Below are 16,504 nucleotides of genomic sequence, written 5' to 3'. Positions count from 1 at the left end.
TGGGAAGATCCCCTGGAGAAGGGAATGGCAACCCACTCCAGTACTCTTGCCTAGAGAATCCCATGGACAGAGGCCTGGCAAGCTATAGTCCATGGGATCGCAGAGTCGGACACGACTGTGTGACTTTCACTTCACAAAGTAACATTTTAAATGTATTTACCTTGGACACAAGTCAATTCCAGTCTTAGGAGTGAATCCTACAGATCGGCTCTACTATGGACTGCCTTGTGTCCCCTCAAAATTCATATGGTGAAGCCCTAGTCCCTTTGTGACTATCTTCAGAGATAGGGGCTTTAGGAGGTAATTAAGGTTCAATGAGGTCGCAAAGGTAGGGCCCTAATCTGATGGGACTTCGGCCTTTTAAAAAGAGGAAGAAGGAAGAAAAGAAGAGGAAGAGAGAGAGGGGTAAGGACACAGCGAGAAGGCAGCGTGAGGCGGGCAGCGAGCTCTCACCAGAAACGGGGCTGAATGGCACCTTGATTTCGGGCTCCTCAGCCCTCAGAACTGTGAGGAAATAAGCTCCTACTGTTTAGGCCGCCCAGTCTATGGCTTTTGTTATGACAGCAAGAGCAGACTGGTGCAGACTCCCGAGCGTTAGCACAGATACACACTTAAGAACTGTCAGCGCAGCTCCGCTTGTAACAGCAAAACAGTGGGAAGCAGCCTAAATGCCCACCAACAGGAAACTAGAACTTTAACACAGTGGAAACACTGGGTCCTGAGGTGCACTGTCAATTCCAGTCTTGCTATACAGTCAATTTCTGGTTTTTTAGACCTAAAATTCCCCTTGACCTCTGGAAGACAAAATAGCCAAATGATTACTTATCTCATTCCTGACATTCCTGATTTTGTGTGATTGTGAGACTGTGTTGTCACCACCTCAAACCTAGACAGCCTGACAATGTCAACAATACCAAAGCCTGTCAGTCAGCCTGTCTATGAAGAGCATATGGGACCATGTTCCCAAATGGCAGCATATTCCCAAATGGGAATCTCATGTGTCTTACGTTCTAAAACATTATTAGATGGGTGAAACAGGAATTTTTTTTATGTGTAAATGTAGGCATGCCTCAGATACTGCAGGTTCAGTTCCAGGTCACTGCAATAAAGTGACTATCCAATAAAGCAGGTCACACAAACTTTTCAGTTTCCCAGTATACATAAAAGTGCATTATGTTTACACTATACTGTAGGCTAACTGTGCAATAGCGTTATGAGGCCTGCACGCCTCTGGGGACCAGAAACGTCTCTCCTCCAAAGCTCTGGGGAAATCCATTCTTCAGGAATAATTCCATTTCTCTTGACACTTTCCTTGGACACTTCTCACGTAATTACCTTAATGGCTCTAGCTCTGGAAAACAAAAGCTAGGAAGACTAGTGGTTTTCAGGCAACTTTCACAGGCCTTCACTTTGTAAGGAAGCCTTACTTTTCTTTTCATTTTTTTTAGCCTTACTTTTCTTGACTGGGATAAAGAAAGTGACAAATTGCAAGTAGAAACAAGGTAGTATCTTAAAAACTCATGTTATAGAACTTTTTAAAAACCAAATTGGGACCATAACAAACACCTCCTGTTTAAAGTTAATATTATACAGTAGACACTTTTCACTGTAGACAACAGTCTTTGAAAACACGTATGTAATGACCTCATAGCATCCCCTTTCTTGATAAGAAACTGAGAAAGGTGGAGAAGTCGAGGGGAAAATAGCCTCTCCAGGTGGCAGGCAGTGGCACCAACCGGAGAGAGTCGGCTGGATAAAACCCATGAGCTGCAGAATCCAGGCTGGACCAGAGGTGCCCAGGCCGTCACCATTACCACCGTCTTCTCCCACACCCAGGCCAACTGAGTCAGAATCTGAGTGGGAGGGGGGCTCATATTCATCTCTGTTTTTATGCAACACCTTGGGTGAATGTCATGTGAAGTTGGAATTCAAAACCACTGCTTTAGGAGCTTCCCTGGTGGTACAGGGGACAAGAATCTGCCTGCCAGTGCAGAGGACTCGGGTTCGATCCCTGGTCCGGGAAGATTCCAAGTTCTGTGGGGCAACGAAAGCTCATGCACCACAACTCCTGGGCCCTTGTGCTGGAACCGCGGAAGCCCATGCCCCGAGGGCCTGTGTTCCACCAGAGCAGCCGCTGCGAGAAGCCCCAGTACCACGAGGAGGAGCCCCTGCCCACTGCAACCAGAGAAAGCCCGCGCGGCGACGAAGACCCAGCACAGCCAAAAGGTAAGATCAGTAATTTTTAAAACACACCAAACACTGCTTTAAAGAGTCAAATATTTTAGGGGGACATGTAGAAACATAAAAACTGCTCTAAGTAATAAGAAAAAAAATGGTTTCTCGTAACATTCAGGATAAATTTCAGAGTTCTCATATTAATACTCAAGGTCCTTTCTGATTCTGAGCCCTGCCTCTCCAGCCCCATTTCCTGCTCTCCACACCCCAGGAGACCCCAATAACAGCGTTTCCAACATGCCCTATGACTTCAGACCTGCGCGATTTGGCCCATATTCTTTCTCTTTAACATCTTCTCCCCGTTTCTTTGCTTCCGGAAAGCCTTCTTTCAGTCCCCGATTCTTAAGCAAATACAAAATCTGTCTTTTTAAAATTAAAACTCAAGGTTTGGGGGCTTTGTTAAAGCTTTCTAGCCATCTGTATTGTCAGTCACACATCCAGGCTAGGGCCCCAGGCAAACATAGGCTGTTGCCTTCCATAAGCCTTGTCTTCCAGTAACCACACTGAGAAAATGTTAAACATCAGAATGTGCTAATTTAGAGATGACCCTTGAATGTTCTTTAAAGTTCATTTAAGCTCCAGAAATGCGAGGCCAGTGCCTCTGAGCAGAAGCAATAATCAATTTTGCCTCCTGCAAACTTATTGTAAATACCTAACACACACATAAAACAAAGTCTCTACTAGAAAAGAGCTTTTGGTACATCATGTAATTCTTACTCATTTGAAATCTAATTTGACACATAAAATTGCTTTTCCTCACTTTTGATAGATTTTTAGAAACACCATGAAATGAACATTGTTTTTCCATTTATTTCTCCCTGTTGAGAATGTCCCTACTTGAATAAAATGTGGGAAATTTTTGGATTTACTTCTCATAAATTAGTGGCCTACTTAAGAATATGTAAACCTGGGGACCAAATTAAATGAAAAGTTTAAAGACCCCTGAGAAATAGTCAGACCTTCTCTTGTATAAGCAATATACCTTCTTGTAAGAAAAAAATCCTAAATATCTCTGAAATAAGTGTTCAATTTTTTTCTTCTCATTTTTTCTTCCAACCTTTTGAGGGATAGAAGAAATAAATACTTCTTTTCTAGAATGTTCTGACCTCTAAATTCTCTCTGTCCTATCTGTTCAGAATTGGTTTAAGGGAAATAAAAAATATTATCCTATTTAAAGAAAAAAATAACAGGTCTTACTTAGTACTAAAAAATCAACAACTGGCAGATTCTTTTATTTGCTTATTAAATAGTTATTAAGCACCTACCATCAGCCAGATAGGGAGATAAAAGTGTTAGTTGCTCAGTCATGTCTGACTCTTTGCATCCCCATGGACTGTGGCCCACCAGGCTCTTCTGTCCTTGGGATTTTCCAAGAAATGATACTGGCGTGGGCTGCCATGCCCTCCAGGGGCTCTCCCCGACCCAGGGATTGAACCCAGGTCTCCTGCATTGCAGGCGGATTCTTTCTTGTCTGAGCCACCAGGGAAGCCTGAAATAGGGAGACAGGCACTCTGGAAAGAACACCGCGGTCAGGGTCATTGGTTTACTGATGAGCCCTGTCCTGGCAAAAGTCAAGGGCAGGCCTCTGTTCTCAACTCATTCCTTCTCTCAGTGGATTTCACCCTCTTTCCTTCTCCAGAAACTTTCTTCCCTAGGCTCCTGAAGCCCCATACTCACCTGGTTTTCCTTCTACCCCCTGACCATGACTTTGCTGTATCATTTGCTGGCTTCCCTTTTTCCGGAGAGCTAACCGTTGGACCTTTCTTCTTCTCTATCCACATTCTCCTCCTAAATGATCTCCTCTAATCTTATGGCTAAACACCGTCTAGACGCTAACGGCTCCCAAATCTGTATTCCCAGTCTCCTGTTTAATCTGAGATCTGGACTAGGTCCTATATCCAACCGCTCATGTGATACCTCCACTTGGATGTCCAACAGGGATTTCAAACAGAGCTATTCCCCATATGTGCCCACACAAAGCTGCTCCTACCCCAGTCTTTCCTATTCAGTAAAATTCATCATTTGCTTGAGTCAAAATCTAAATATTAGGGATTATGTTTATCTGTGTATAACAGAATCCAACTTAACCAAGGAGCAGTTTTTGTTTGCTTTCACATAACGAGAGGACCAGAGGCAGGCGGACCAGGGCTGTGTGGTTAGTTGGTTCCTCTCAGCCAACAATGTCCCGGCTCCTCCTTTTTCCTTCTCTGTCCTCATGGTCACAAGATGGCAGCCCCACCTCCAGCCTCACAGCTACACGCCAACGGAAAGAAAAGGATGAACAAGGTAAGGCACACAGCCTATATGGAAATAGCAGAAATTCCCAGAAATTCCTAGTAGCTCTCTGCTTATTTCTCATTGCCCAGAACTGTGTTACAAGCTCCACTTCAGATGCAAGAGAGGCTGGGGAATAAGACTTTCTAGCTCAGCACATTGCTACCCTGCACAAACCAGGGCTCTATCATATGGAAGAAAGGTGGAGTGGATATCAGATAGGCAATAGCAGTGCCCACACTATGGTCCTGGACTGCTCTCTGTCCTACGCCTCATTACCAATCCCTCCGCAAGCCCTATCACTCTCACCTCCGAAAGATGGCAAATCCAACTGCTTCTTTTCATCTCCCCTGCTCAGATTCCAGCCCGAGATGCCACTGTCTCTCCCTCAGAACACAGCCCATGGCCTCCGCAAAGGTCACCCTCTTCCACATTTACCCTCTCTCTAGCTCTTTCTTCACACCACAGCTGGGACAAGCACTTAAAATTATAATCACACCATATTCCCTTTCTTAAATTCTCCAAAGGATCCATCACAGTTGGAGTTTCCTCCTAGTAGATCCTGATTCAGTAGTTTATGTGAGAGGTGCAGGACCCATGGGAGGGCTTTGCAGAGACGGGGAAGGGACAGGAGCCCAGAGCAGGAGCAAGAAGCCCTCCTCCCCACGGGCCACGGAAACTCAGCCCAGAGGAAACCCAGGAAAAAGGCGGAAGATGCTTGCCTCAGAATTACGTGACCCCAGGGGCAAGTCAGTAATTCCACACCAGCCCCCAAGGGTGGCTGAACACCTTAGCCCTGGACTTAGCCCTTTCCTGAGCTAACTCACTGCGAAAGCCAGCACTTCCTCCCACTTCTCGGTCTTTCTGCTTCCAGACCCACAGCTTCTTCCTCTTGAAGCAGAATCACAAGAGGGTGCAAGAACAACTTTATTTCTTTAATAGGATAAATTCAAAGTACAATTGAAGGGTGATGAACATCTGTGAGAAATCTGCTAAGTTCTAGTCTCATTTGAAAGAGCTAATTTTTGTGATGCTCTCTAACAGACAAAAAAAGCATATAACATTTTTCACTGAGATTAATAGGTACATACTACTATATAAAAAATAGGTAAATAAAAAGGATCTGCTGTATAGTACTGGGAACTATATTCAATATCTTGTAAAACCTTTATTGGAAAAAATTGAAAAAGATATAGAAGTGTGTGTGTGTGTATATATATATATCTGAATATATATGTACACACACACACACATATATATAGCTGAATCACTTTGATATAGACCTCAAACTATCATAACATTGAAAGCCAACTACACTTCAATAAAAATAGGAAAATTCCATACACATAGGAAAATTCCAAGTAGGGCATACAAGATTTGGAATATTTATTCCAAATCAATTTATTAACATATACATCACCTAATAATCCTAGCAACTGATTATAATACATGTATATTATACTTATAAATGGCATTACTGTGACTACGGCTCTGCAAGAAATAGACGAACAATAAGTAACTATGGATATATTTCAGCCTTTAGATAATCTTACTTCTTTTCTTTACTTTCATTTCTTCTTCAATTGTTCTACAAAGTAATCATTACAAGCAACTGTCAGAGCTGCCACCATGACCACAAATTCATTAAAATCCACTTTGTTGTCCTTATTGGCATCCAGGTCCTGCATTATCTTATCAACCAACTCGGGATCCTCCTGGCACTAAAAGGAAAAAGAAAATTTCTAACTCCCAGGTTTTCAGGTTCATGACAACTGAAATCACACCTTCCTTTTATCTACATTAAAGTCTTCATTTCCATTTTTAGCATCGAAAGCAATTTCCAAGAGCCTATTTGCAGGTGGGTTTGAACCCGGGCACACTTTCTAAGTGAGCCTGGGCCTCTGCCCCCAGTCCATATGGTCCTCAGACCTAAACACCAAAAGGAGCAAATAGTAACTCATCAAAGTGAGCTGCTGATGCTGAAAATGCATTTACCAGACAGCAAGATGGAGGGCCAGAACCGGGGGAGCAGCGGGGGTAGGGGGACATGAAAAGAAGGAAGCTTTGAAGCCAACCAGGGAGCAGGAGTGACTGCCATTTACCGACGAGACTTGGAGCAAATCACTTAACGTGTTAATACTTCGTTTTTCATCAAATGAGGAGAATAATATCTCCCTACAAATCGAGGGGGTATCTCAATACACTTTTATGAGCACTTAGCACCAGGTTGTTAGATTTAGCAAATAAAAATTCAGGACACCCAATCAAATGTGGATTTCAGATGAACAATGAATACTTTTTTGGTATAAGTATTGCCCCCCATAAGTATGTCATATTATATATTATCCGACATCCTGTTTTGTGTATCACAAAACAAAACAGAGGCACCCAGTAAAGGGTAGATCTTTTAAGAATGACTCCATTTTATTGGTGGAAAGGAAAGCCAGGAGCCCATTGAGGAAAGCAAGGTTCAGAAAGGATGGGGCTATGCAGCACCCACTTTTCCTATAATTAGAGGTTGATGAGAAATGTTTCCCAAAGTATAGTTCATTTCCTCCAAGAATTCCCCATTGTCCTCTTATTAGCTGCCACTAAACGGCTGGACATTTAAACTGAACTGATCAATTCAATCAAAAACAATCACAAATTTCACTTGAATAAATCAATCTGCCAATTTTCACTTACCGAGTCTTTTATTCTAAATGTTACATGACACAGTCACCAAACTGAATTTGAAAAATAAAAATGTTCTTGGGGACTCCTAAAATTACTAAAAAGGTATTGTTTGTTAAAATTTTTTAATTTTTTTCGCATAGAGGGTGGGGATAAAAGATTGTCATAATTACTACTGTGTTAAGACAGTAGTTAATTGTCTTAAGTAGTTAACTTAACACAGTTAACTACTGTGTTAAGACAGCGTTTGATAACATCACACCAGGCTACAACGTGTACTAAAACTCCAAAGCTCCAAAAACACCAGAGTGAGCATTTTCCTCAGGGTAGGCTCCTAACACTCCATTGTAAGGTTTCACCTGTGGATTTATCCAACTCCTGGCCATTTTGAGATGTAAATCTGTTTGCTGTTTCACTGGTCACAGGCCAGACAGCTCTTGCCTCAGTCCCACTCAGCTTGTTCTTGGCTGACAAACTTGCTAGTATTTATCATTCACCAGGAAATTTGCTACCACAGCATGCAGTACCCCTGGCTTCATTTCTGGCCCCAAACATCATATTTATTCATTTACAGACAGCTGGATAGACAGCTCCAGGTCATGTCACTGGTTACATATGTCACTATATGTCACATGTCACTATAGCACCAAGTATAACTAGCTGTACTTTCGCTGCACTAGGATACTGAATAATCTACAAAAGCCTCAAATATAATTTCCAACACCTGGAAACCCTTCCCCCCGAGACACCATGGAAAGGGATATGTGCCCACAGACACAGCAAAGGTCCTAGTGTTTGCTCCCCTGTATTTAGACTCTCGATAGGAATTACATGGTGTGGACAGCGCGCGGCAGATGGTGTTCACAGAGGCTGACCCTGGACGTGCACGGCTTCCACCCTCTGCCGAACGGGGAGGACGGCCGGACTCACCGAGAGGACTTCCGTGAGCTCTCGCTGCAGGAGCATCTTCAGCTCCCCTTGTTGAGCTTGAACCTGTCTCCTTCCCTGCAGGAGTAGCGTTGGAAGGTTCCAATCCTGATGTCCATGGCAAGCTCCAGCTGGGTGGGCCTGCGGGCAGCAGAGGGGAGCACTCCAGGGCAGATCACCAAAGCCGGGGAGAAAACGCTTGTGAAGGCTAAACTGGTGGAGAAACACCAACACCTTCATTAAAACGGAATATCGCCATCCCCTGCTCAGCTCACACCCCAAGGGATGGCTGTTAAAGCAGGATGATCCTGCCTCTCTAGGGCAAGCTACAGAAATCTCTGCAGGTTGGTTTTTTCCTCCTCCCCTAATCTCCTCTCCTCCATGATGGAGCTGGTTCAGAGTGTTTGGAAGTTAGCAATCAGACAACAAATTCAGAGCTGTGATAAAACACAGGTTAAAAAATTAACAAAAAGAGAAAGGAAACACGTAACTTCATACCTGTTCAGCCAACGCAGGGCTCCATCAACAGGTGTTTATACAATTAAACTCTAACCATTTATACCTGGGGCGGGGGGGGGGGGGGGGGGCCACCTCAGCACACCTGTTTCCAAGAAGATGAAAATTGCCTGTGACAAGAGATTCAAATGGAAATAACTCTGAGCCCGTTTTTAACCAGGAAAAGGAACAGGTGTGAGCTGCTACCCCAGGGCCATCAGGGAAGGGCTGGCCCTCACCGTGTGTCCTGGAGGAGAAGGCGAAGAAGTAAAAAGCCTGTGGTTACCCGTCATTAAGGGGAATGTGGGTACAAATGCGGTCAGATGCTAGGAAGTTGTTGACTGGAAAGAAATCTAAATATATAGGAGCAGAGAAGAAACACTGGTTCAAACCTGGAGACTCCTCAGCAAGGCCAACCACGAGGTCAAGGGAACACACTCAGAGAAGACCCTTTAAACTCTCCAATGGACAGGGACTTATTTAGCTCTAAAGAAAGGGGGAGAAAATGAGAAAGCTCCGTGCATGCCAATTTAGAAAAGAAAAAACAGCGACTCTGGGTGTGTAGGAAAGAAATAAAAATAAGGATAGATACGTGTTCCCTGGTCAGAAAACAAAGATCTCCTACATGCGGACAGGCACAGCCAAAAGAAAAAAAAAAAAGAATATATATGTGCATATATACTTGAGTTTGCCTAAGCAATCACTGAAAGTTTACAAAAGAAAGTAAGGAAAAGCAGTAGCTACAAGGGTCGAGATGGAAACGGAGAGGTTGGGAGTAGGATTTTCATTTACCCCTTTCAAACTGCTTTTAACTTTTTCAGTTACAGGACTGTATTGCCTAATTAAAGAAGGAAAGAAAGAAAGAAATCCATGGAAGGAAGCCCTTGAAGCCATGTATGCAGGAATCCACGGTGGGGAATGTCCAAGTGAGAGAAACTGACCAAAGAAAAAGTCCCTGGAAAAACCCAAGCCAGAGACTGGCCACTGTGCTTTCAACGCTGCCTGTGCCCGACTTGAATTATATGGAAAGCAAACCAGTTATCCCCTTTGTAGCTCCTTTCACAAGCCTGTTGGACTGTGTCCTCAGCCAGCCCACGCCCGTCCCCCTTGTCATCAGGCAGCCCCCAGGACCTCCCGAGAGGTCTCCAGAGACGCTGTCACCTTGTACCTAAAGCTTAATTCTCAAAAGAATAATTTTATTATTTTTTTAAAGAGTAATTTTAAATTAGCTTTTTTTATGATGAAAGTAATAATGCATGTGGTAAAACAGAGTTCTGAATACTCCAGAGCATGAAATAAAAGTAAACTTCTCTCCACCATGTCCCACCCGAGCCCTTCTCGGTTAACACTTACCTGCGTGAGAAGCAGGATTGTGGTGGTGGAAAGCATGGACTGCCTGTCTCCAGCTCTCGCCTCTGTCCCTGACTAGCTGTGGGATCCTACACTCTGTGTCCCCATTTCCCAATCTGTTTAAACAGGATCACAGTAGTACCTACCCAACAGAAAGGATTAAACATGTGCCTGGAACACTCTGAGTGCTTTGTTTGTATCAGCTATTATTATCCTTACAGAAAAAAAGATACATTTATCACTTATATAACTATATGTGATATTATGGGCTTCCCAGGTGGCATGAGTGGTAAAGGACCCACCTGCCAGTGCAGGAGACAGAAGAGACTCAGGCTTGATTCCTGAGTAGGGACGATCCCCTGGAGGAGGGCATGCAACCCACTCCTGGAGAATCCCATAGACAGAGGAACTTTGTGGGCTATGGTCTGAGGAGTCACAGAGCGTCAGGTACCACTGAAGCAACTTAGCGTGCGTGCGCACACACACACACACACACACACACACACACATAACAGCATTAACACGTGTGTACTTTTTTTTTAACTTAATATAACTCTTACTATATCAACACAGAAAGATCTACTCCATTCTTCACTGAGATGGTGTATTATTCCATGGGATGCATGTCCCTACATATAATCATGAAATATTTTTCAGGTATTGATGTTATGCTAGGCCCTGGGTCAATACAGGAGAAGAACCTTGCCCCAGCAAACCTCATTTCTATTTGTACTGGGGCTGTGCAGGAAACGCTGTGTCTTTTTTATGTTGGATCTTCTAACCAAGAACTCCCCTATGGCTTTGTGACTATATTCTCCCGATCTGCTCATTTCTGAATGCAATTTCTTTGACTCCTAAACGTCGGCAATTTCAGCCACTCCTATCATTTCCCTGGTGGCTCAGACAGTAAAGAATCTGCCTGCAATGTAGGAGACCCGGGTTTGATCCCTGGGTTGGGAAGATCCCCTGGAGGAGGGAATAGTAACCCACTCCGGGATTCTTGCCTGGAGAATTCCATGGACAGCGGAGCCTGGCGGGCTACAGTCCATAGGGTCAAAAAGAGACTGAGTGCTGTAACACTTAAAATTTCAGTCACTCCCCAAAGCATATCTTTTGGCCCAGAGTTCTCTACTAATCTCCAAAACCACTATCCAACCATCTGCTGGACCCCATTCCTACCAGAGTGTCACACAAGCTTCTCAAACTCAATGAGGACCAAAGCCAAACCCACACCCTTCCCCCACCCACCTGCTCCTCCTGCTCCCGGCACCCAGCATCTGGCACCGTTTGTAAATATCAGTTGAATTTGTCCATCTCTCTCCATCCTTCACCACCTACAGGACTTGGTGATTTGGAGTCTCATTACTGTGATCGCTTCTTTACTACTCTCTCTACTCACTATTCTCCTTCATCCTGCTGTCAAGAGTAATCCAAAACACAAGTCAACACCCACACTCCGGGGCATTCATCCATCTGACCTGCCTACAACCTGGCCAAAATACTGTGCTCTATCCTTCCCTGCCTTAGCTGTTCTGGGCCCAGGGCCTGGAAAGCTAATTCTGTCACTCCTCAGGCTCCGTTCAAATATCTCCTCTTAGAAGTTTTCTTGCAAGCTTCCCAGCTCCTCACCCTTTCCTCTGATAGGTGCCCACCTCTGCGCTCACTTGTCCCCTGGAGCACCTCCTTTTCTTTTTTATCCCCTTCTTTTTGGTCTGCCCACATACTCCTCACTCTCCAGACTGAATGGGCAGAATCGATACCTGGTTCATCCTTGCACTCCGCAGCATTTAGCACAGCATCAAGCATATGAAGGAAAAGCTTTGAAATCTGGCTGTTGACCACCAGACACATGACTGCAAATATCTTTTCTTGTATCCCCATATTTCTAGACAATGATTTTTGTAAGACAATAAATTTATTCATTGTAGATAAGAAAAGAAATCTTTGCTGATGGATGGATTAATGAACAGATGCCTCAGAGAAGGAAACCAAGCTCCCGAAAGAGTTGAGCCTTGTCGGGTTTAATTGTCCAAAGAATTATTTGATTTGCATTTATTCCACATACAAAATTTGTTTCATCGAAGAGACAGACAACAGTTATTTCCGAGAATATAAAGAGTTTGAATTTGGAACTATTTTCAGATTAAGCTGCTGAAGTTTTAAATGTACTAAAATGGGTAAGTCTCCATAGAATATGCGGGTCTCAGCAGTATTATATCTAAATCATATTCAACCAAAAATAATTTACTTGGAAAATTCAGTTGGCAGGGAAACTTTTTAATATTGAAAATTATAACGTTGTAATTATAGTCTGATTCTAAGATGCAAAATACATATGACCTTGGTGTGCTCTGCTCTCGGGGTCTGAAAGCCAGGTGATTTCCGCTCGGCTTTAGCAGAGCTCGATGTTTCCTTTGGTATATGGTGCCCTCTAGTGTCACACCGCAGCACTGCATCTGGAAGCTCTCTAATTCCCAGACGGCCTTGGCATTGCTTGTAGGCTCAACCGGTCGGCTCTTTGTGACCCTATGGACTGTAGCCCACCTGGCTCTTCTGTTCATGGGATTTTTCCCAGGAAGAACACTGGAGTGAGACGCTACTTCCTCCTCTTCCCAATTCAGGGATCTAACCCACATTGCTTGCGTCTCCTGCATTGGCAAGCGAATTCTTTACCACTAGTGCCACCTGGAAAGCCCCCTAATTCCCAGAGTGTGCTTGAAATTGTAAACCATGGCCCTTCTTCAGGGACTTATCTGTGGTGGTGTTGGTGGTGGTCAGTCCATTCAGTAGTCCATTCACTCTTTACGACCCCATGGACTGCAGCACGCCAAGCTTCCTTGACCTTCACCATCTCCTGGAGCTTGCTCAAACTCATGTCCATCGAGTTGGTGATGCCATCCAACCATCTCATCCTGTTGTCCCCTTCTCCTCCTGCCTTCAATCTTTCCTAGCATCAGGGTCGTTTCTAATGAGTCAGCTCTTCACATCAGGTGGCCAAAGTATTGGAGTTTCAGGTTCAGCATCAGTCCTTTCAGTGAATATTCAAGGTTGATTTCCTTTAATATTGATTGGTTTGATCTCCTTGCAGTCCAAGGGATTCTCAAGAATCTTCTCCAACACCACAGTTCAAAAGCATCAGTTCTTCAGCACTCAGCCTTCTTTATGGTCCAACTCTCACATCCATACATGACTACTGGAAAAACCTTAGCTTTCACTATTCGGACATTTGTTGGCAAAGTAATGTCTCTGCTTTCTAATATGCTGTCTAGGTAGGTCATAGCTTTTCTTCCAAGGAGCAAGCATCTTGTAATTTCATGGCTGCAGTCACCATCTGCAGTGATTTTGGAGCTCTTTTTTGGAGGGGCCTTTGGAGCACTTTATTTTCTTATAGTCTGTCACTGTTTGCATTGTTTCCACATCTATTTGCCATGAAGCAATGGCACCAGATTCCATGATCTTAGTTTTTTGAATGTTAACTTTTAAGCCAGCTTTTTCACTCTCCTCTTTCACCTTCATCAAGAGGCTCTTTAGTTCCTCTTCAACGTCTGCCATAAGAGTGGTGTCATCTGCATATCTGAGGTTATTGATATTTCTACCCTCACAGTCCAGAAAAACAGGTTTAGAGGCCCAACCACACATTCCTGTCACGCAAGTCATATGTTTCTGCCCCAGCAACTACAGAAAGGGGATTTCCTCTCTCTCTGCCTTCAATCATGTCCCTAAGCCCCTGAATTCCCTGCTGAATTAAAGGCATTTATCTTGCCTTTTACCCACAGATGACTGAGAATCAAAAAGAAGAGGAATCCTAAAGGCAAGAATTTCTTTAACACAAGTCAAACATCTATTTTTCTTGGCCAAAATGTGAAGATTTTCTTTGCTTCAAAGTAATCCAGTGTGGGAGAGGTAGGTGATATGGTGGGAAGTGGATAGAAAAGACATTAAACCAGATTGGCCCTGAGTCAGGGAACTGTTGAAGGTGAGTACTGGGGACGTGAGAGTTCTTCAGAGAATTCTACATTCCGATTTTCTATGCATTTGAAATCCTCCTTAATAAAAGTACACATACACATACCTACACACAATCCCCACACCAGTCAGCATGAGGCAAAGGTAAGCCAAACTGGAATTATCTCTCAGAGGAAAAGAAGTAACTCAGTGGCATTGTGTATATGGAGGAATTCTGACAGAAGCTGCTGCCACTGATGCAATCAACTGAAGAAGAGCAACTTAACCTAAGAATATTTTAAAAACCTAACCCTGTTGGTGGGAATGCAAACTAGTACAGCCACTATGGAGAACAGTGTGGAGATTCCCTAAAAAACTGGAAATAGAACTGCCATATGACCCAGCAATCCCACTCCTGGGCATACACACCGAGGAAACCAGATCTGAAAGAGACATGTGCACCCCAATGTTCATCGCAGCACTGTTTATAATAGCCAGGACATGGAAGCAACCTAGAAGCCCATCAGCAGACGAACGGATAAGAAAGCTGTGGTACATATATACAATGGAATATTACTCAGCCATTAAAAAGAATACATTTGAATCAGTTCTAACAAGATGGATAAAACTGGAGCCCATTATACCGAGTGAAGTAAGCCAGAAAGATAAATACCAATACAGTATACTAACACATATATATGGAATTTAGAAAGATGGTAATGATAACCCTATATGCAAGACAGGAAAAGAGACACAGATGTACAGAACAGACTTTTGGACTCTGTGGGAGAAGGCAAGGGTGGGATGATCTGAGAGAACAGCATCGAAACTTGATAAATTGTATATTATCAAGGGTGAAACAGATCGCCAGCCCAGGTTGGATGCATGAGACAAGTGCTCCAGGCTGGTGCACTGGGATGACCCAGAGGGATGGGATGGGGAGGGAGGTGGGAGGGGGGGTCGGGATGGGGAACACATGTAGATCCATGGCTGATTCATGTCAATGTATGGCCAAAACCACTACAATATTGTAATTAGCCTCCAACTAATAAAAATAAATGGAAAAAAAAATAAAATAAAATAAAAACCTAACCCTGAAGGCTGTTAAACACTGAGATAAATCAGGAGACGATAGCTAAGGAAATTCTTTCACTGAAAACAGAAAGTGAAACTGAGTTATTCATATTGACAGTGAAGAAGGAAAACGCGAACGCTTGTTAGTTGCCCAAATTTATTCTGGGGCCAAACAAGGCAGTCTGAACTTAGCCATGATGGCTAGACCGAAAGCAAGCAGGTAGACTGTGTTTGGACAGTGACATGTATCCATGCCGCAGGCCTGAACCTCATTCCCGTGTCTATTGTCAGGACTAGCTATTAGCAAGTCCAACAGTTACGCTTCCCTTGTCCACTAAACCCACAACCCCTCTCTGCGAAGTTTCAGTGGTGACCCGCCCTCAGAATGGCCCCCAGGGACCCTCATCCCCCGGTACTCACACCTCTGTGTAGACCCTGCCCGCAGTGAATGGAGCGGACCTGTGTTAGCAACAGGATATTGTGTGTGCCTGACGGCGCGGGCATAAAAGACACCACGGCTTCAGCTTGCTTCCTCTTGGACCACAGGCGCCGGGGAAGGTCGGCCGCCATGTTGGGAGGGTACTCGAGGAGCCTTCTGGAGAGACCCACGAGGCAGAGAGCTGACCGAGAGCCAGCACCAGCCGTCAGACGTGTGACGCGCGCCCTTAGCAGCGGCCCTCCAGCCACGGCGAGCCTCCAGACGGCTCCAGCAGCATGGCCTCTTGGGAGACTCCAAGCCACGACAACAGCTACACAGCTCCCGAGTTAGTGTCCATCGGAAAGCATGAGAGGCAGTAAATGTTGTTTCAAGCTAAATTGGGGTTAACTGTTATGCAACAGCAGATAACTAGTATAGTTTGTGCCAAGCCTGGGAGTAGATGGCAGAAGACTGAGAAGGAATGAGTGACTGTCAGAAATCCCTTGAGTTTCACATACTTCTAGAACTCGGTTTTGATTGCCTCCAGAGAGGTTCCAAGCTAGGCTTCAATAGTACATGAACTGAGAACTTCCAGACTTACAAGGTGGATTTAGAAAAGGTAGAGGAACCAGAGATCAAATTGCCAACATCTGTTAGATCATAGAAAAATCTAGAGAATTCCAGAAAAACATCTACTTCTGCTTCATTGACTACACTAAAGCCTTTGACTGTGCAGATCACAATGAACTGTGGAAAATTCTTAAAGAGACAGGAATACCAGACCATTGTACTTGCCTCCTGAGAAGCTTGTATGCAAGTCAAGAAGCAACAGTTAGAACCAGAAATGGAATAATAGGCTGGTTCCAAATTGGGAAAGGAGTAGGTCAAGGGTGTATATTGTCACCCTGCTTATTTAACTTAAATGCAGAGTACATCATGAGAAATGCTGGGCTGGATGAAGCACAAGCTGGACTCAAGATTACTGGGAGAAATATCAATAACCTCAGATATGCAGATGACACCACCCTTATGGCAGAAAGCAAAGAGAAACTAAAGAGCCTCTTGATGAAGGTGAAACAGGAAAGCGAAAAAGCTGGCTTAAAATTCAACATT

At 44.0% G+C, this 16,504-nt stretch overlaps 1 protein-coding gene across 1 annotated transcript; it reads right to left on the bottom strand.

Moving 5' to 3' along the window:
- Positions 1-6,077: 6,077 nt before the first annotated feature.
- On the bottom strand, positions 6,078-15,543 carry S100Z (S100 calcium binding protein Z). The gene is given in 5 exon segments (XM_043472816.1): positions 6,078-6,230; positions 8,113-8,162; positions 8,165-8,322; positions 8,891-8,957; positions 15,396-15,543. Coding segments are annotated over 5 exon segments (576 nt in total).
- Positions 15,544-16,504: the final 961 nt, after the last annotated feature.

Source organism: Cervus canadensis, chromosome 6 (genome assembly GCF_019320065.1).
Source record: "Cervus canadensis isolate Bull #8, Minnesota chromosome 6, ASM1932006v1, whole genome shotgun sequence".
NCBI lineage: Eukaryota > Metazoa > Chordata > Mammalia > Artiodactyla > Cervidae > Cervus > Cervus canadensis.
Note: the sequence above shows the minus strand (reverse complement) of the source record. Positions and strands in the feature narration are given on the sequence as shown.